Source organism: Diabrotica virgifera, chromosome 7 (genome assembly GCF_917563875.1).
Source record: "Diabrotica virgifera virgifera chromosome 7, PGI_DIABVI_V3a".
In the NCBI taxonomy this organism is placed as follows: Eukaryota; Metazoa; Arthropoda; class Insecta; order Coleoptera; family Chrysomelidae; genus Diabrotica; species Diabrotica virgifera.
This window is the reverse complement of record NC_065449.1, coordinates 149,460,156-149,481,480: the sequence shown is the minus strand read 5'-3', so window position 1 is coordinate 149,481,480 and position 21,325 is coordinate 149,460,156. Positions and strand designations below refer to the sequence as shown.

The window sequence follows — 21,325 nt, the reverse complement described above, 5'->3', positions numbered from 1 at the left end:
AAAGTACAAGAGCGATACTATCAAAATGTATTAAAAAAGATAAAAAATTATTTGTTATAGTCAAAAATCCTGATGCCAAAGTTTTGAAATTTTGTAGTTTATAAACATTTAGAATAACTTTAAAAGTATTGTCTGTAGAAAAAATCTCTTTACATATTCGAAAAGTTGGTATTTTATACGAATTAAAAAAATTTAGTTCAAATGGTGACTGGTCTTGGTAAGTGAAGGGGGAGCTGGGAGCCCACAAATCCACGAGTTCAAAACTAAAAAAGCAACTTAAAACTACCTACTATCATTTTCTATATCTCGAGATATACTAAATTTTGGAGCCAGGAATGGATTTTAATCTTTCTTTTTGTTAATTTGTATGTACTTTTTGCGAACATTATAAATATGCAATTTGTTGACAGTCTAATTTGTTTAAACAATTAAAAAAAAATGTTTTCCCAAAAAGTCTATTTTTTTTAATCATACTATCATTATTAATCATACAAAAAGTTAAAGTACACTTTAATAAATAAATTATCTTCAATAAAAGAAATTACATATTACTCTTGATTTCCACGCACTATCCACCCAAATCCTCTCCCCCCCTCGAAGTTTCTTCCTCTAGAGCCACGGCAATTATTGCCACTTTTACGAAATTTGAAAACATGATGGACACCACGATGGACACAGAGAAACATACCACGTTAAGAATACTACGGCCGTCACTCAGAACGGTGACGGGCAAGTGTGTTCTCCTACCACCGCACCGCACCGTATATGTGTCGCTGTCTCTGCTTGGTGCTGGTTCGGTCCGGTTATGTATGTCCCGGCCTTAACAGTGGTATTGCCATCCAGGCAATTTCATATTGTTCCCCAATGCAAAATTAATAAACAGTTTACTGGTATCATTCGAAATTACGTGTTTAATTTTTACTCCAGACACAGTTTTGTATGATTTCTTGTTCTCTTTTTAAGTTATAGTCAGTCATCTTTTAATTTTTATACCATTTTGGTAAGCAACTTGTGGATATTTATTCTGTCATTGGTGATTGGAGATAATACAAGGCAAACATCTACAAGAAAAGTCTATGGCAGACGAAATACGCGATGGAATAAAAAAATATTCTAAAAACGTATTTAATCGGACACATTATTTACCAATACAAAAATCTTTAAAAATTACATCCAATAAATCTTCTGTGGTAACTTTCCCTAATAATTTTCCCAAATGTTTTAGTGATCGTCTTAGATGTTCCGCCATTATGACTAAATCTTGATTATGATTATCGCTACTCTTAATAAATAACCTTAAATATTTCAAACAATCAGTGAGATGCTGTCGATGCCTAATCTGGTTCATACTGGGATGCTCAACGGTTGGTTCTCCACATCTAAAGAAAAATAATGTATTATTTCTAGGTGACACTTTCAGTTTAGTAAAAAATTAATCTAACTTCTATATAATAATAAAAGTTCTTCTTAAGAAATCATATGGTTGTCTCAAGTTACAAACCAACTACCCCTATTTTTATTAAAATTAGAATAAATATTCAGCCCTGTGATGAATCACTCACGTTAAATATAACGTAAAGTTATCTTGTAAGTTAAGTTATAATCGTCGAATTGGTGTGATATATCCTATTTAACTTAACTACTTGCGGTATTTCTTGACAGTTCTTGAGTTATCTGATGCACCGAACAACCCGAAGGCACAGTCGACTCGGCGGGAAAAGTTCGCGCATCTGGTTTGCGCACGGCTGGCGGCCATTTTTTCGGTCCACAGGTCCGCTGCTGACACGATCAATTTGTGATTGTTGTTGTCAGATCACGCTTGTTTCGGGGTTACTTTGATTTTGTGTTGTTCTGTTCGGTGATTTTGTGCATTGTGCAATAATAATTATGGATATGGACAAAAAGAAAGGCAGTTCGAATTTAATCTGTGCAGCGATCAACTGTAAAAACACGGTATCAAATTTCAGCTATAGTTTTTTTCCGTTTTCCAAAAGACGAATCAAGGTAAGCATTTTTAAATTCACAATGTTTTTATAAATGTGTATGTACTTAAATGGGTAGGTACTTGAAAATTTGGTGTTAACTATGAAACTTTACCTAATCAATTATTTTCAATGGGAAATAAGCCACAATTTTACCAAAAAATGATTTTATTAACGTTTCGACGCCCAAGTCAGGTGTTATTGTCAAAATACAAAATAATTCTTGTATTCAATCATTGAAAATAGTTGATTATAAAAATGCCACAAGGAAATAGCTTCAGAACAAAACTTTACCTATATTATGTATACAGGGTGTCCAGAAACTCTACCGACAAACGAAGACAGGAGACTCCTCATATAATTTTAAGACATTTAAACCCAATTCATCTAGTCCGAAAATGCTTCCTAAGGGAGCTAGAGCTCTTTGAAGATGGCGTCTTGTAATTAGTTTTTCTTAGATACCTCCAGAACCCTTGTATTTAGAAAAACAAAAATTGGCACACACATTTATCTTCCAAAGATGCATCGATTTCATTCATCGTGAATTTCTAGTATCGGTCATAGGCGTCCGTTATGGGTAGGGCAACGGTTATTTTATCGCATAACTTTTTTATCTTTAACTTTTAAGCATTTTTGATATTGGATTATTATACTGTGAGATATTCTAGTACTAAAAGGTGCTCTTGATTTAAGTCCGTAGGACACGTCGTTTTCTAGAAAAATCGATTTGAAAATTTTTCGTCTTTTAAATTTGAAAAAAAAACTGCAAAAAAGTTTTCAAAAAAAAACAGTGTATTTTACTAACTTATACCAAGAGCAACTTTTAGTACTAGAATAGCTCATAATTTAATAATCTAAAGTCACAAATTCTTAAAAATTAAAGGCAAAAAAGTTATGCGATAAAATAACTCTTGACCTACCCAAAACGGACGCATATGACCGGTACTACAAATTCGCAATTAATGAAATCGATTCATCTCTGGAATATAAATAAACGTACCAATTTTCGTTTTTCTAACTTTTTTTTTTGAATTTTTTTTTGGAAATTCAAGAAACGAAAAATTTTGAAATCGATTTTTTAGAAAACCTTGTGTTCTACCGACTTAAAGGAAGAGTACCTTTTAGTACAAGGATACCTCATAATTTAATAATCCAGTGTCAAAAATGCTTAAAAGTTAAAGACATAAAAGTTATCCGATAAAATAACCGTTGCCCTACCCAAAACGGACGCCTATGACCGGTACTAAAAGTTCACAATAAATGTAATCGATTTATCTTTGAAAGATAAATATGCGTACCAATTCTCATGTTTCTAAATGAGAGCGTTCTGGCGTTATTTAAGAAAAACTAATTACAAGACGCCATATTTAAAGAGCTCTAGCCCTCTTAGGAAGCATTTTCGGACTAGAAGAATTAGGTTAAAATGTCTTAAATTTATCTGAGGAATCTCCTGTCTTCGTTTGTCGGTAGAGTTTTTGGACACCCTGTGTATAAAATATTGTTGAAAACGTACTTATACATACTTTGTTATTGTAGAGCTTGGAACTCCTATTTTTTGTACAAAAAAATTACAGAAATAGAGATAAAATACATAGAATACAGAGAAGCTCTTATTAGATCGCTATTAGGTCACGATATATTTTTTAATTAAAATTATACGTTAAATAAGTTTAAAGTAAATAAATTTTATTTGATACACTTATTTGAAAAATCAACACCGGTGCTGCAACATCTATTTAAGCAAAGCCGGATCTGACCACTTGGACCGATAAAATGGCGCAAGGTCACAGAATCTGTCTGACAGCTAAACAATGAAATTTATTGAAGTGCACCTTCGGGTTGTTTGGTGTCTGATGTATCAACGCAATCTTTATAACGCGAAGTCAAACGTGCAGTTCATAGAGGTATATATTAACATAGAGTGAGCCTACCTTCCGCGCTTCCTGACGACAAGATCTCATGGACTGGTTTGCGGCATCACATTTTATCGAGAGACTAAGATAACATTAAGCTTAGACAAGGAAAGAGAGAGGACGAGTAATCCTATGACCAAAAGTGAAGCCAAACTGACACCAGAGATTTTGATCATCGATGTATCTTTGGGGAATTGTTATGCATTGAGTATTTAAAATAAAAACATGAAATGTATTTAAAATGAAGAATTTGTGTACGGTAAATGTTTTATTAAGTTTCTCGTATTACGTACATATGTTTCAATACATACATATGTTTTTATTACGAATTTTAGATGATGATTTACTTTATTTTTTATGAAATTTTAACCTTCAACGAACACCCACCACTGGCAACCCATTGTTATTTTTGACGTGACCGCCATGTTTCTGGTGACAAACAAACCAAAAACCGGCTTCACTTTTGGAACGTGTGTGTTAAATGAGTGTTACCCGTTCTCTCTTTTTTCCTTGTCTAAGACATTAAGTGTGAGTATAGGGTTGTTCGGTGGTATAGGTACGGAAGGGGAGCACAACCACAGATCACCTACCTCCTCTAGATGTTTCACGATAACGCTTTGGTTAAATATGAAAAACAGCGCTTCATGCCGCTTGTATCGGAACTAATTTCAAGCGGGAATTTCAAAATGTAATTTTGGTGGGAAGAAAATGTTAGGTTAAAATATTTGTATAGTTGAAAAAAAAATAATTTGGTTTTAAAATATGCAAATTATTTTTAATTTCAAATATACAAAATACCATTTGGGAAAAAATAAGACATGACAACGTATTTTTATTTATTTATTTAATACCAGCAAAACCACTTTGTATATACTTTTTTACAAATCGTATCTTTACAAATGAAATTATTAATAGTTATCTTCCAAATACTTCTACAAAAGGGTATCTCAAATGATTGAAACATGTGTGCATCTCTACTTGTTGAGGACTTTCAACTAAAACAAAAAATTAATATAATTGATTTGATAATAACCATATTCATTTCACGTAAAATAATTTGTATTAATTATATATTTTCTGTAGGGGTTACTTGCTTGGTGTTACATTCGTTTGCTTCCCTACACCACTAACTGTAGGTTTGTTCCAACACGACCAAGAACCGTCAGATTACCGTTTCGTTACTAGAAAATTAACGTTCCATGGGTTCCATGGGAACGAAAACATACGTTCCATGGTACTGCGCAGGACAGTGATCGTTACATGTACGGTTCTCAGTCGTGTTGGAACAAACCTTGTGTTACTTGTTCTCTAATAACAAATACTTGTTGAACTCACCATGCAAATGTAAGCTAGGAATTTGATCTTCCTATGGATCTTCAAATCACATTCGTTTTGTTTCAAAAACTGTATTTGAATCCATTTTATCTAAATCAGGATTTTTTATTACTGCTAACAATCAGATTATCAGATAAACATTTTTACTGACATAAAGATAAAAACTGACAATGATGACAATTGACAAATTATAATGACACTCAGACTCAGTGATATAGAAGAAATCTTCACTCCAGGTGCATGGCGACATCTCAAAAAACGTATCATTACTAAAAATGACATTTAGTTTAGTATGACCTTGAGATACCTGCGTGAAACATCTAAAGAGAGTTAAGTGATCTGTGAGCACAACTGTCGCAGCTTTACTATGCGTAAGAGTGAAACAGCACTAATCCAAATAAAAAAGATGGTGTCGTCACTTCGCTCTTAATGACACTCTCTCTATGCTAATATATGGTGCATAATATATGGTAATATAACTCTATGGTGCAGTCATAGATTTATAATACTCTAGATTGCGCCTTACGATCTTAAAATGGGTGACGGTTGCGACAGAGATAAATGAGCCTATTTGGTCGGTAGTCTCTTTCTAATTCAAGGGGAGTATCGACGACGTCACTATCCTACTCTGTCATCGAGTATTTTAGATGGTTTGACAGTTCGAGCGGATGGCGACGAGAACTGGTCGTTTGTCTTCGGACGTGGATAATCCTGGTTCGAATCCCATACTAATCTTTACTTTTTTTATTTTTTATTTAATCAATATTGCGTTTATTAGATATTATTACATCTCTAAAATAAATCTATGCAAAGAAATATATAACAAATAAGAAAAACTGTGTAGGTACCTATAGATTTTTAAAAATATAAAAGCCAATGTTATTTTTTTTAATAAGTTAATGGTAGAATAGTATAAAGTAATTAAAAATATTCGTAAAAAATTACCAATAATTAATATCAACATAATGTACCATCGATTTATTAATTGAATCGGTCATTTCAAAAACAATACGAGTCACATATTCCTAATTTTACAGAAGAGCAAAGAAAACTTAACTATATAGTCGAAAGATGGATGAAATGGATGACATCAAAATTCAGAGTTATATTGTAGTTTTGTTCCTAATGTTTTTACTGGACTGGTGTCGTTTTTGCACACAACGTTTATCTTAAAGGAGTCTATTCCTCTCAAAAAGTTAGTTTCCCAAAATTGTGGACTTTGCTGTTTTTGAAATGACCCATTCAATTATAAGTAATTAGACATTATTTTTATTTATGAAACTATTGTTACAATTTTTTAAAAAAGTAGAAGCAAAACAAATATTCACATCATTCGAATAAGGACGAATTTATATTAATAACGAATGACTTTTATTTTACTATGCAGTTCACAAATTATGTATTCCAATATTAACTTACTATACATAGGTACATTTATTATCTGCTAGATTTACTTAGGTCCATTTTTCAGATGTAAAAATATCTAATAAACGCAATATTGATTAAATAAAAATAAAAAAGGTAAAGTTGGTATGGGATTCGAACCACGATTATCCACGTCCGAAGACCAAAGACCACTTCTCGTCACCACCCGCTCCAGCTGTCAACACATATTACTCGATAAAGTGGGATAGTCACGTCGTCGATATTCCCCTTAAATTAAAAAGAGACTACCGACCAAATAGGCTCATTTATCTCTGTCGCAACCGTCACCCATTTTAAGATCGCAGGGCGCAATCTAGAGTATTATATATCTATGGGTGCAGTTATGAGACAACTTTGTGGTTATGTAAGGATTGTAAGGTTAGGTTTATGTTTTGATTTGTTTTTAGATAGAAATATGGAGACCTACACAGAGGAGAGGAATCGAGATAGGACGACCTTGAAATTTTTGTACACAATTTTGCCTGTTTGCTTGGTTTCTCGCTAGGGCGGCGGTGGCGTAGAAATAGATGCTACTTTTGCATTGGAGTGAATGTGAAAATTTCGAAAATAATTAATTATTCGTAGTTAATATAAGATTATTGGTTTTGGTGGTTAATATTATTTAAATATGAGTGCCAAGAAAGCTTACACTAAAAGAACTTGCTTCGTACCGGGATTTATATCGAGTTATCGTTCCGATAAAAAATTCAAAAGGGAACTTAACGAAGTTAATAAAGACTTTTTATAAAGATTTGTCTTTATGTTATTTATAACGTTCGTGGATTAAACCTATTCGTTTGTATGTTATTTCCTTCGGTGTAAATAAAATTTGTGCCTATTATTGGTTTTTATTTTAACCTGAAAATTATAGTGATAATAGTAGGACGATCTTGAAAGTTTTTCTGTCGAAACAATGCATTTTTTGAGACAAAATATTTCACAAAAATTAACATTAATTTTATAAAAGTCAGACTATCGTCTGCGTAGTTTATAGACATATATTTTTATTAACTAAATTTAAACATCTGATAGGTAAGCTTTCAGAATATAGATAAATGAAGTATTAAAAAAAAAACAGTTTAAATTTTGATAAAAAGAATAATTAAAAAAAATTGATCAATAAACTTCAAATTATTTAAATAACTTTTTAAACTTTTTAAAAACAATTACGTACAGTTAAGTCAATTTTTTCAACTAACAAACTTTTTGATCAGTTACAAAGATATTAAAAAATTAATTTGCAGTTGAAATACCATTGGTATATAAATGTGGCAGTTAGATAATGTGACAAAATATTTCCGCTTCAAAATAAGCTGTCCTACATATTAAAGTAATGACAAATTTAAATTTGATGTCACATCTCCATCTACAATGGTATATAAAGAATACACTTTTTACCACACGTCGATATGTTATAAAGTTAAAATAATTTATTTTTGGCATAAAACATATTCAGCTACAATCCACCAATAAATTAATATCTAATTACGCTAAAAACAAAAATAAAATGAGTTAAATATTAAATAAGTCCATAAGAGCTAATGTATTTGTAGCACCTATTCGAACACTTGCGCCTCTAGCGGCGATTGCTGAAAGTTGAATTAGAGGTTGAAAAGTTAGCCCACAAACGATGCATTGCGTTTCCACTCCTTCTTACAGGTCTCCATAGATAGAAATCAACTGAATATTTAACGTAGAACGCTGCTTCCGGTTGTCCCAGGATCTTGTGCGGTATTTTATTAATTTAATAATTAAATTAAATATCAAATATAAAGCAGCATAAAATTAAAAATATCAAAAGCATAGACCTAAGATAACAATTAAAAATACGTAGGTAATAATAAAATTAAAACAATAATTAAAAACGAAAAATAAAGCTAATAATTTAAGAATAGAAGTGTAATACAATTTTAAAAATCATGCAAAAATCAAATCGAGTGATATAAGTTGAAATTTATAAACATAGGGATTTTAAGTAGAACTTAGAACCATACCTACTTTTATGGTTATCCTCCCATCATGTGCCATGTTCCCATCATTCTCTCGCACTCGCTCGAACTTGTACTATTTCTACATAAAGTTCTCTTTGTTAGAGAAACCAATAGTTACTTCTTTTTTAACGTTTAAGAAATAACTCATCTCATAACGGTGACAGATACGTCAGACGGAATTTACGTAGAAACTTATCGAGACAGTTATCTGTCAAAGTTATCTTAACTTTAACGCAAACGTTAAATATAACTTCGGTCATCCAGCACAGGGCTGAATATATTTTGCTTTATAGTTCAATAATAGCATGACACCAAAATTTACGCAAGCACTGAATTAGGCTGCGTCGTGAAATAATGTTCTGCTTACACAGAAGTGTAAGCTTAACAAGTTGAGCGCCATGACTTAAACCCGTGTCTACTCTGGTACTTTCCTCGCGAGTCATAGGAGACACCAGTGTCTGCTCTACATCTGAAACTTTATCGACCTGTACTGGCCAGGCAGACACACTTTAACGCGTTTAAATATAGCATGTCTGATGTTGCCTAGAAGAATAGTGAGCTGATGCTGGTTAGTACTTAGCTCTTTTTTTATTTTTATTATATTTTTTTAAATACTACAAAAACACAATAAAGATTTTAATCACTTTTTAATGAATAATTTTAACTAGATGATAAAATGCTGAAATAAATCCTTAGTTTTCTTCAACGGTGCAGTATTATTTTTAATACAAGAAACAATCTTCAGAAGTTCCTTTAATCAGAAGAAATCTCGAAGAAAAATTTAGAAACAAAAAAGACTTGTTACGTTAGTTACCTGGTCAATGGCCCACTAGATAACTCCACCATTAATGGGACCCCACCCAAATAAACAACACTATAGCCTCAAGTCTTTGGAATCAGTTTTTACTGCTGGCTGGGATCAAGATGACGCAGCTATGTCTATAGATTATTCCGGATTGTTTGACGGACAAGACAAATAACTGGTTGAACGAGAGGAGTCCCGTAGAGGGTTCGAGAAGCAGGGTAACCGTAAATAAGGAATAATTTGAAAGGTTCATTCTGAATATAGAAATTACCTCGTAAAGTTTTAATAATAAACGGGTATAGAATATACGCTTTTAATCGGGAATTTAATAAATGTATTATATAAATTATGTTTTAGTGTAAATAGTTCAGTATAAATAAATTAAAAATAAGTATAAATAGATTAACATAAAAACTAAATAAATTAAGTGTAAAATTCATTGCAGGCTGAATGCCGAAAGTAAAAAATGTAAAAAAAATAATAATTTATACTTACAAGTCTTTTAGATGCGACGAAATGCTTTCTATCAGCGTAGGAATACCAGACTCAGTAATACAGGAAATGCTCACACAGGTCTTCATGTCAACATCAATATTTTCTTCAGAGAGATCAGCTTTATTAAAAACCAATATACATTGCTTATTAAAATGTATATCACTAGTATTTGTACTTTTAAGAAGATCCGACAATTTCAATTTTTCTAAATAATCTACAAGGTAGTCTTTAAAACTCAAATCTGCATGATCATTTTTCCATCGCAAATATCTCTCCGAATCAACTACTAAAATTACAAGATCAGACTTTTCGTATAGTTGTAGAGCTCTACTAATTCCCTCTTTTTCAACGACATCTATTGAATCTGACCTGAGGCCAGCCGTATCTGCCAATACCAGGGGATATCCACCGATGTTTAAAGTTACTTCTAGAATATCGCGGGTGGTACCTTCGATAGGAGTGACTATCGCTGCTGGACGATGACCTTAAAAAAAGTACTAGATGAACTACATATTTAAAAATCATCTACTTAATAAGTTGTTTTACTAATAATATGCTACAAGACTCATAAAATATGCAAACGTAAGGTACATGCGTAAACGTATCTCAAAAGTAGCGGGACGGTCGAATATTTGACGTAATGAACACTGGATCAAAAAACTGAAAAATATTGTCAAAATTCCCTTTAAATGAGGAAACACAAAAACTAAATTTCAGTTTAGAAAATTAAAAATCAGTTATTTAGTGAATTTTGGAAATGTAGTGCTACTTCCCATCCAAATTTATATCACTTGTTGTTTTGTCTGTGTAGTTATAAAAATCATATGTGTTCTGTGTTCATTTATTTATTTATTTTAATATTTTCACAAGTAAGTGCCTACACCCTGTAATTATTTATTCAATATTAAACAAACCCCTTCCTTTTTCAGATCACCTTTAATTTTTTACAGTTTTTCAACCAATTTTATTTTGACAATCTTTTTTATCTATCTTTTTTATCTAATTACTTTTCTTATAATCCTCTACATTCATAGATTTCCAAGTGTTAGGCACCTACAATGATACTAAATAAATAACATCCCGTAGTCCTGTGACTGGGAACAATATAAACTTGAATATTTATTCCTATTTGTCATTTTCCTTACTTTGACCTCTGCCCATAGCTCAAAACATCTAAGAGCAAAGACCTTCACAATAGTACAAGTGTTTACAATAAGTCTATTTAGAACTCAGCTGCATTAATAACATTCCCACTCGAACGTTGTCTTTCTCATTACTAATACATCTTTCTCTGTTTCACAACACACATCTACCTTCAGGATCCATTCCAATTCACTGTGTTTTGACCTACGAAGCATGTCCGCTTGCCCAGTCCCTTACCTAGCTATCCTATTAGCATAAGTTGAACGTTAAAACATGTTATCGATGAACTTACAAAGCATCCTTTGTAACGGCATGTAAGTGGATCAAAATTATATAGTTTTAAGTTTTAGAAAACAGTTTTTAATATTTTTTTAATAATTTTTAAAAATTTAACTTATTCAACAAATAGTCATAAACCGCATGCATCTATGTGCGTATGCATGCTTATGAGTAGCTGTTTCTCATATGTGTGCATATGTATGTATTAGTTTGTTGTTCTGAAACGTCAACAGTTGCATCACTTTTCAAAATTTTGGGTTTCTATTTGCATTTTGATACAACCAGACAATGTTCTAACTCTGGCTTTCTTTTAATTGTAGCATTTAACTACTTGTAACGCCGACCTGAAGCTGATCTGAATAGTGTAGAGATCGAAACCGGTCGTCAAAGTATTATTAAATGATTGTGAGTAAGTCTGTGTTTCTTTACTTCATGAAAAATATTTGTTCAATATATTCCAAAATCTATCGAAAGACACCAAATAGGACCCTCTCACTCCACTCCCTGGAGGTGGGATGGAGGGTGGGGTAACTTTAAAATCTTAAATAGGAACCTCCAATTTTTATTACAGATTTGGATTCCTTACGTAAAAACAAGTAACTTTTATAACATTTGTTCGAATCGAGGATAGATGACGCTATAATGGGAAAAAACTATTCATTAAAACGCTATAATAAACCTAAAAAGGGTTTTCTTTGTAATTTCTTTCTTGTTTAAGAAGCTATTTTTTATTGCATGAACTAGTTTTGATGTTTTACTAATCCTCTCTTCAACATCTTTGTCATGCCTTCCATTAGTTTTAATTGTAGCACCTAAGGCCGCTTACAAACGAACCACTTTTTGAAGTCGAAGTCGGCAGCAAAAAGTCGAGCGTTTTAGTGTAGGAAACAAAGGTTGAACCTTGCAAAATGGACACAAGTCCGGTTTTATTTTGTTTTTCTGGTATATCAAGGGGTGCTTATTATAAGACTAACTTTTCTGAAAAAATTTCACCCCGGAACCCCCCTTTTCACCCCTTTAAATGGGGTAATTTGTGGTTTTTGCGGAACGTAGCCCTTCCTGTACCTTTTACAAAAAATTTCTTTTATAGAAATATGAAGAGGACTATATTTTCTACGATTTATTTCCAAAAGCATCTGTCTATCATCCACCGTTTAGCGGGGGTGGCGACCCAAAGTTGACAAGTTTTTAAAAAAGATGTTTTTTAAAAAAATATATTTTTCCATAACTGTAAGGGAAATTAAGAAGAAATCCTGCGGCAATTATTCACAAATAATTGATCGATTTTTTGGTATAGGTTTCACTTAAGGGTAATTGCCCTTTTTTAATTACAGGGTGTTACATTTTAAAAAACCCCTTTTTATACCATCTGAACCGTTTATGCTAGAGTAAAAAGACTTTCAGCGATGACCCATGTACTGGTGCTATTTACAAATTTGTATAATGCACCCCCATTTTTTCCCCGGAACCACCCAAAAAAAAGAAGAATTAATAAATAAAGTGTCCATGCATGGACACCAAAAGCGATTTCCTAGTGCAACCCCTGTAGCCAAAAAAAATAAATAAAATGGGGGGTTGAAAATTTTTTTTTTTTGCTTTTTGCACCATATGAGCATATGCTTCATCAATAGTGCTTTTCAAAAATATATATGGTTATTGCAACATCCCTGCGGAAACCACCCCTATCCTAGAAAATATACTGCAGAAACTACCCCTATCCCTTGGCGAGCATGTTTTTACGATTTTCTCATTACCTATTCTTTTTAAACAAAACTTATACAAGGTTAAAGACCACTATTTACTCTAAAAATTAGGTCCTATTAATTTTTTTCGTATGAGCAACCGTTACGGCACAGTGGCGCCGTAAACCTCATATATGCTTTGGCGGGCTCCAGTTTTTGTTTTTTTTTTCGTCAACCTTTGCGCCCCAAAGCCACAGTGGTGGCCCAAAATCAAATTTTGCATATTTTCGCCACCTACATGCATTTTATTGCATTAATTCTACCTTAATAGCATAATATTTAGCCTTAGGTGGTCGCTAAGCAGTGGCGGATCCAGGGAGGGATGATGGGGTGATCACCTCCCCCCCTCTCAAACCAAGTGATATTATATTCAAAGATTATAAAAATATTCATTTATTTTTATAGAAATTTAGCCAATTGGCACCCCCCTCTTAACGATGCTGGATCCGCCACTGTCGCTAAAGCATAAAAAGTCATTCTTATAAAAATAATATTAATATAATATAACTATTTCTATAAACATAAATGAATATTTTTATAATCTTTAAATATAATATCACTTGGTTTGAGAGGGGTGGGGGTGATCGCGAAAAATATATTTTTTTTAAACATCTTTTTTAAAAACTTGTCAACTTTTGGGCGCCACCCCCGCTAAACGGTGGATGATAGACATATGCTGTCGGGAAATAAATCGTAGAAAATATAGTCCTCTTCATATTTCTATAAAAAAAATTTTTTGTAAAAGGTACAGGAAGGGCTACGTTCCGCAAAAACCACAAATTACCCCCTTTAAAGGGGTGAAAAGGGGGGTTCCGGGGCGAAGTTTTTTTCAGAAAAAGTAAGTCTTATAATAAGCACCCCTTGATATAACAGAAAAAAAAAACCGGACTTGTGTCATTTTGCAAGGTTCAACCTCTGTTTCCTACACTATTTGTGGTTGTCTGTCGCTACTTGAAGTCGTAATTTAAAAACAATGCAAAACGCATTTCTTTTTCACACGGGCGACAGAAGTTGTAGTGCAGTCGAGAAAACGCCTGTGTGAAAAGAAAATGCGTTTTGCATTCTTGTTAAATGACGACTTCAAGTAGCGACAGACAACCACAAACGCTCGACTTTTTCCTGCCGACTTCGACTTCAAAAAGTGGTTCGTTTGTAAGCGGCGTAAGTATTGGAAATGGTGTACTTGTTCTATTTCCTCTCAGTTAATTTGCATATTTATTACGAGCGGTTCTTGCGATTTACCATAGTCTTCGTTTTATGTGTATTTATCTTCATACCACGTTTACATAATACGTTACTCCACGTCTGCAGGTTATTTTGCTGGTCTTCTTCTTTTTCTGAAACTACAACTACGTCATCTGCGAATGCTCATTCCGAAATGATTACACTATGAAGATTCCTGTACCCTACATGCAATTTCTTTAGTTGCGGTGTGCACTCTGTCATGATTTCGTCTATAAAGATGTTGAAGAGAGTTGGACTCATGGCAGCTCCTTGCCTTAGTCCTTCAGTTGTTTCGAATTCTGTTGATTTCATGTTTTTGTGTATTATGTAGTTCCTATTTCTCTTATATAGGGCTTTTCATTCATAGTCATTTGTTTCGAGCTTCTGTCAAATGTCGTATAATCCGTGTATATTAATATTATACACAGATTATACAACATATGACAGAAGCTCGAAACAAATGACAATCGATGAAAAGCCCTATACGCTGTGAGCTCGTACGTAGAAGGGATATTTACAAATTCGCGAGCGCCAGTAGTGGCAAGTCTGTAAACGATTACTGGAAATTTGACATAAATGTCAAAGTGATTAATTTAAAATTAAAATTAAAAACATTAATTATAAAAAGTATTAGTTTGTCAAAGCTGTGTTATATATTTTTACCTTAAATATACAATACGTTTTAAATACTGAATTTAAGTTTTTTTAATGTTCCGTAATATCTAATTATAAATTAATATATTAATCTTACCGCCATCTACACGATAATTGTGAAAGTATCCGAAGTACGAAATTCATATTTTATCAATAGAACGTCAAAATGATTAGCAAAATCTTAAAAAAATCGATTATAATTTAATTACTTTTTTGCGTTGTAAATATTAAGCGATAATAATTAAATAATAAATTTAAAAATTACCAGTGAAAGTTGATTAGTAATCCGCCAGGAGCGACACCAGCGAAGCTCACAGCGTATAGACTTTTGATGATTTCAACTAGTTTATTGTCAACACCTCTTCTTATCAAGCTGTCCCACACAGTTTGTCGTTTCAAACTGTAGAATGACTTTTCCAGGTCTATGAAGGCATATTATGTGCTTTGGTTTTAGACAGTAACGTTTTTTAGATTATTTGTTTTACCGTGAAAATATGGTCTGCTACTGCACGTTCCTTTCTAAAGCCGCTCTGTGCTTCATTTAAAGTAGTTTCTGTAATGTTTCTGAGCTTTTTTTCTACTATTGTTTCATAATATACAGTAGGAAAAATGAAAAATTACCCATGAACGAACATATACACGCTGTATTTTTCTGTCACTGTGTCACAAAAAAAAATTGGCCAACGGAAGTACATATGTAATACTTATAGGTATAAAATGTCCTATTACTGGTACTAGTTCGTTATTTTCTGGAACATATAAAATATGTGTTTAATATGATCGCTTATGGGCAATCTTTCATTTTTCCTACTATACTTTGAATGTTGAGCACAACAGTGTAATTCCTCGATAGTTGTTACAATCTTTGGGGTCTCCTTTCTTATATATCAGCAATATTACTCCTATCTCCCAATCCTTTGGTATTGCTTCTTGTTTATGTACATGCCTCTTTGAATATTTCGGCTAATTGTTGTATATCTTTCATTCCCATGTATTTCAGGATTTCCAGTGATATTGGATATTGTAATTTATATGATAATAAACTCTTTTAGATGAATTTATATATACACTTATAAATCAAGAATCTCATAGCACATACAAATCAAAACTTACATAGCAAGTTCAGAAGGCTGCTTTTTCCAACATTCGGCTCTCCCAAAATTACAGTTCTTACACCACAACGCAAAATTTCACCTTTCCTTCCATCAGCTAAATGTGTCTCAATATCTTTAACCAACTTTTGAATATCATGTTTAACTGAGTCAATGATGCCAAAGTCCATTGTTTCTGTTTCTTCGAAATCTATATGGGCTTCTACGTGGGCTACGTTGCGAATGAGAGTCGTCCTCCATTTGTTGTATAGTTTGCTCAACGAACCTTGCGATTGTAGGTATGCCTGAAAACTGACGATGTGTAAATCAAACAGGAAATAAATAATTACAAATTTATATAAAAAAGAACTTTTTATAATAGGTACCAAGTTTTTATTACCAGAAAACGGCAGTTCTCGTCAGTGACGCACGATACCCCTACATGCGACACTATATTATATACACGAAATTTTCGATTTTCTAAATCTGACTGAATTGAAAATCGGACCAAATCCCATCTTAAAGTTTGGTCTGAAGTTAGGGTCTGTTTTCCGTTCTTGTCCCCAAAGCTCCCAAAAATTTCAATAATATAAGTCCCGCATTTGCGGCTTCTGATAGTACTGATTATTACCTTTCCAACGCATGTCTAATTTCGAAAATCGGTTATACCATTCAAAAGTTACCGATCTCAGAAGTATGACTCAATTTTTATTTAAAAAGGGGAAAATGTTTGTGGATATGTATGTATGTATGTGGAAAAGTTACACCGATCAGAATTTTTCTTCTGTGTTTCAAGAGGGTGTCAGAGCCGATTCAGAACCGGTGTAGTTTGTGACTTTTGACTACCCATAAGCCAGCTATAGGGCTTGGTAGATACAAAATGGCATATTTTTGAGCGTATATATTTTGGGTTCAAGGAGAGACAGGAAAACGACAAATACACCAAATCAATAGCGTTGAGTTAAGCTTTCAAATGGTGTCTCAGCGGTTAGGATCAGACATACACACGACTCATTATGGCCGAAAAACTGAAAAACCAAACTTTGAAAATTTTTGTTTTTTGACAATTACTCAAAGTTTCAACCTAAGAATTACGCCAATAACAGCGTTTGTAGGAGGACTCTAGACGCATCTAACGATGTATACCTCATATCTGGGAAAATTCGAATTTTTAAGTTATAGGCTTCATAAGTATGATCAAATCTATTTCTTATGGTAAAGACGGGTTTTCCAGTTCAATAATTCCTGTAATGCCTTCAGTTATCATACTTGACCTTGGATGCATCAGATACTACTTGTCAATACGTTTCAAACTCATGTTTAATGATCAAAATCGGTTAAGCCGTTCAGAAGTAATCGAGCTCCAAAAGTAAAATCCATTTCACCATATAGTTGTAATGGTTACGACGCTAAGATTGATCGTGAAATCCGAGTTCATTTGCTGGCCATAATTATTAGGATGGCTGGGATATGAACTCGGATTGTCTTATCACAAGTCTGGTGTCGTAACTACTATATCATTTGGGAGAGAATACGACAAAGGCGACCATTTATAACGCTTAACGTGTAATCGAGAAACATTGCATTTAACGTCATACATTTAATTTATAAATAACTTTGAAAAACTCCTGATACAAGAATAAAAAACCGCTAAACGCCGTAAAATGAGTGGCGCATACAATATTCTAGCTACAAAAGAGCTGATCTGAGTATTACGTGGTGCGAAAATGTATTTTCATTTTGATGGAAAATAAAATTCTAGTTTTAGATTGAAAGATTTTTTCCACAATATTTGCTAAATTTGAAGTAAAACGCGCCACAAAAGAGCCTCAAAATGCAAACTGTATCAAAGATACTCTTTTGTGGCCCGTTTTACTTCAAATTTAGCAAACATTATGGAAAAAATCTTTCAAAATAAAAGTAGAATTTTATTTTCCATCAAAATGAAAATACATTTTCGCGCCACGTAATACTCATATCAGCTCTTTTGTAGCTAGAATATTTTATGCGCCACTCATTTTTACGGCGTTTAGCGGTTTTTTATTCTTGTTTATAGGACACAATATAAAAGTCTAATAAAAACAATCATTTTTCAAATCAAAATGTCAACTTTAAAAATAAGAGAAAAAGATTTCCGATACCGGGAATCGAACCCGGGTCTCCTGGGCACCGGTACCGAAGTCCGGTATATTATGAACTAGACCATTGAGATATATATTTTTGACGTACAGGTTTAATCTAAATGTCATTGCGTCATTTAGATTTCAAATAGATTAAATTTTTGTAAAATAAAACTTGTGCATCTAAGTGACGCCCCCTTATCAGATCACTTTGCGTGATGCAACTATTGGTGATGTTAAGTCACAATGACGACCTCTCGTGGATTTCGGCGGAACTAAAATTGAAGGCGTTTTTTTATTGGCCTGCTATAATGGGGGTTTTTAATGTCAAATCGTTGTTAAAATCGTTGTCAGTATTTTCGAAAATCAATAAAGTAAAAAAGTTAGTAGTCTCATCGATTAATCTATCAGCATCAGTAGAATCAAAAGAACGTGTTCGTCCAAAAGGACCCCGCACAAACCTTATGGAAAATAGGTCCCAGTGGATTTAGTTCATACTTTGGGAAAATATCCTTTGAAGCATCCTGATAAAAAGTTCTCATGGGCACAACTCAATCGTATGAAGGATTTTCAAGATATAGAGGCCCAAACTCGGAAAATTATAAGATTTACGGGATCATATTGTGCCTACGGCACAATGTGATCACGTATTCGTGTTCAGCAACCCCAAAAACCTGTAATTAATCCGTTTGCATCAATGTAGTACCAAAGACCCTCGAAACTCCAGGAGCCCCTTTCACTGACCTTGGAAACCAGGTGCTCCGGGAGTCGGTTCTGGTGGCATATTCGTGTTTCATCATCATCATCAGTAGCTCGACAACCCTTTTTGGGTCCTGGCTTGTTCTAGGATTTTCCGCCATTCTGTTCTGTTCCTTGATTTGTTCTTCCAGTGGGTAATCTCAAGTGTTTTCAGATCTTGTTCCACTTGTTCCATGTATCTAAGTTTGGGTCTTCCCTTTGACCTTCTCCCTACTGGTGTTTGCTTCATTATATGTTTTGGTGTTTCAGTCTCCAACATTCGTTCAACATGGCCAATCCAGCGCAGACGTCCGATCTTTATGGATGTTATGACGTCGGGTTCGTTGTATGCTGCGTATAGTTCGAAATTATATCTTCTGCGCCATACGCCATTTTCTTTCACCCCCTTATATATATATATATATATATATATATATATATATATATATATATATATATATGTGTGTCTAAGGATTTTTCGTTCAAACATACCTAATAAGTTCTCGTCGCTTATCGACAATGTCCATGTCTCTGATCCATATATAAGGACCGGTTTTATCAGGGTTTTGTATATTTTGCATTTGGTTTTTCTCGTGATGTTGTTAGATCTTAGATGTTTAATGAGTCCATTATATGTTTTATTAGCAATATGTATTCTTCTGTTAACTTCTTTGCTGACATTGTTATCTGCGGTAACTAGTGAACCTAGATATGTAAAAATTTTTACGCTTTCGATGTTATAGTCTCCTATTGTCAGATTCTGTAGGTTTCTTTGGCCTGTCGATTTGCTGGCCTTCATGTATTTGGTTTTTATTTCATTAATATTTAGGCCACTGTTTTGTGCCGCTCTTTCTATCGCATTAAATGCTTCTATCATTTGTACACTTTTTGTTATTATTGTTCCTCTGGTGTTGACTTTTGACTCTCTAATTATTTTCTCTAATGTGATGTTGAATATAATACAGGATAGGGCATCTCCCTGTCGTAGGCCCGTTCTAACATGAATTGTATCTGTTAGTGCGTTTTTAATTCGAACCCTGCTTTGTACTTTAAGTGTTTCTTTTACTAAGTATATGAATGTAATTAAAATGAATGTAAAAAATATAAATAAAAAACCCTCCAGTAATTCATTCATCAATTAAATGCCGAAAACCATCGAAACTCTAGAAGATGACGTCTCTTGCAGTGGCCCTGGCCACCACGTCATCCGGAGGGCAATTCTAATGGCATATTCGTGTTTTGCTATCCCAAAAACCCATGAGTAATCTGTTTATATCAATATAACGCCTAAAACCCTCGAAACTCTAAAAGATGACGTCCGTTGAAGGTCAAGGTCAAAGTGAAGGTCGCCATTGGATAGCCAGGAAAAAATCCTAGACTACTAGTACTTTTCCTTGATCCAAACTTCTACATGTTGCCAAATAACCAGTAACTCACGGAATTGGAATGCCCCGTAAATCTTATAATTTTCCGAGTTTGGACCTCTATATCTTGAAAATCCTGCATACGATTGAGTTGTGCCCATGACAACTTTTTATCAGGATGCTTCAAAGAGTATTTTCTCAAAGTATGAACGAAATCCACTGGGACCTATTTTCTATAAGGTTTGTGCGGGGTCCTTTACTCCAAATATTCTGCAACACAACACACACACATAAGAAAACTTTTGATAAAAGGTTTGTAAGCTTTTAATTAAATCTTTTGTATTAAAATTTATTAATTATATTGATTTTCGAAAATACTGACAACGATTTTAACAACGATTTGACATTAAAAATCCCTATTACTCAATTTTAGTTCCGCCGAAATCCACGAGAGGTCACGTTTTAATAAAACTTGGATATTGAGAAAACAACATACATATGTTGTTTCAGATAAATTCATCTTTAAAGGGAACATACAATTTACATGTAATTCCGCTCCACGCAGTTGGACAACAAAAGGTTGTCAAAGAATTATATCATAAAAATAAAATACTCAAGCGGGCTACTGGATTCTGAACTATTTCACCAGAATAGTCACTGAAAGTCGAATAATGTCGAATGGTACACTTCGCGTCATATAAAACTGGTACACTTTTTTTCCCAATGTAAACCTGTGTTCAGACTGACAATTATTGTTCGTGAATCACTTCGTTGTTGCCATCACAGATAACGCAATTGCACTAAATCTAAATACAAAAAAATAACGTTTAAAATGTATATTTCGAATTGTAATACATATATTTAAATTCCACACTTGTTCACTGTAAAAGTTATTTATTTTGTATTAATTTCAAGTCAAATTTGTAATTTTCCAGTGTGTTTTATTTATTCTACACAACTTAGTGCACAATTTACGAGAAACCAATCACACCTCTCGATTTGACATTAAACATAATAATTTAAA

The 21,325-nt window shown here is 33.3% G+C and overlaps 1 protein-coding gene and 1 long non-coding RNA gene across 5 annotated transcripts in view; both read right to left on the bottom strand.

Annotated features, from left to right (window-relative positions):
- Positions 1-1,111: 1,111 nt before the first annotated feature.
- The window catches only part of LOC114342914 (tRNA modification GTPase GTPBP3, mitochondrial), a 64,618-nt gene continuing 44,404 nt past the window's right edge, over positions 1,112-21,325 (bottom strand). For all 4 annotated transcript variants that reach the window (XM_028293717.2, XM_028293719.2, XM_050656429.1 and 1 more), the window contains 3 exons: positions 16,102-16,384; positions 9,947-10,430; positions 1,112-1,379 (listed from right to left, as the gene is read on the bottom strand). In XM_028293717.2, the coding sequence (XP_028149518.2) occupies positions 1,139-1,379; positions 9,947-10,430; positions 16,102-16,384 (1,008 nt within the window). In that variant the 3' untranslated portion in view covers positions 1,112-1,138. The remainder of the gene's footprint in view (positions 1,380-9,946; positions 10,431-16,101; positions 16,385-21,325) is intronic.
- LOC126888300 (uncharacterized) lies at positions 4,722-7,723 on the bottom strand. Its single transcript, XR_007699498.1, has 2 exons — positions 5,231-7,723; positions 4,722-4,890 (listed from the first exon to the last, which is right to left on the bottom strand). It is a non-coding gene; the product is annotated as an uncharacterized LOC126888300 (long non-coding RNA).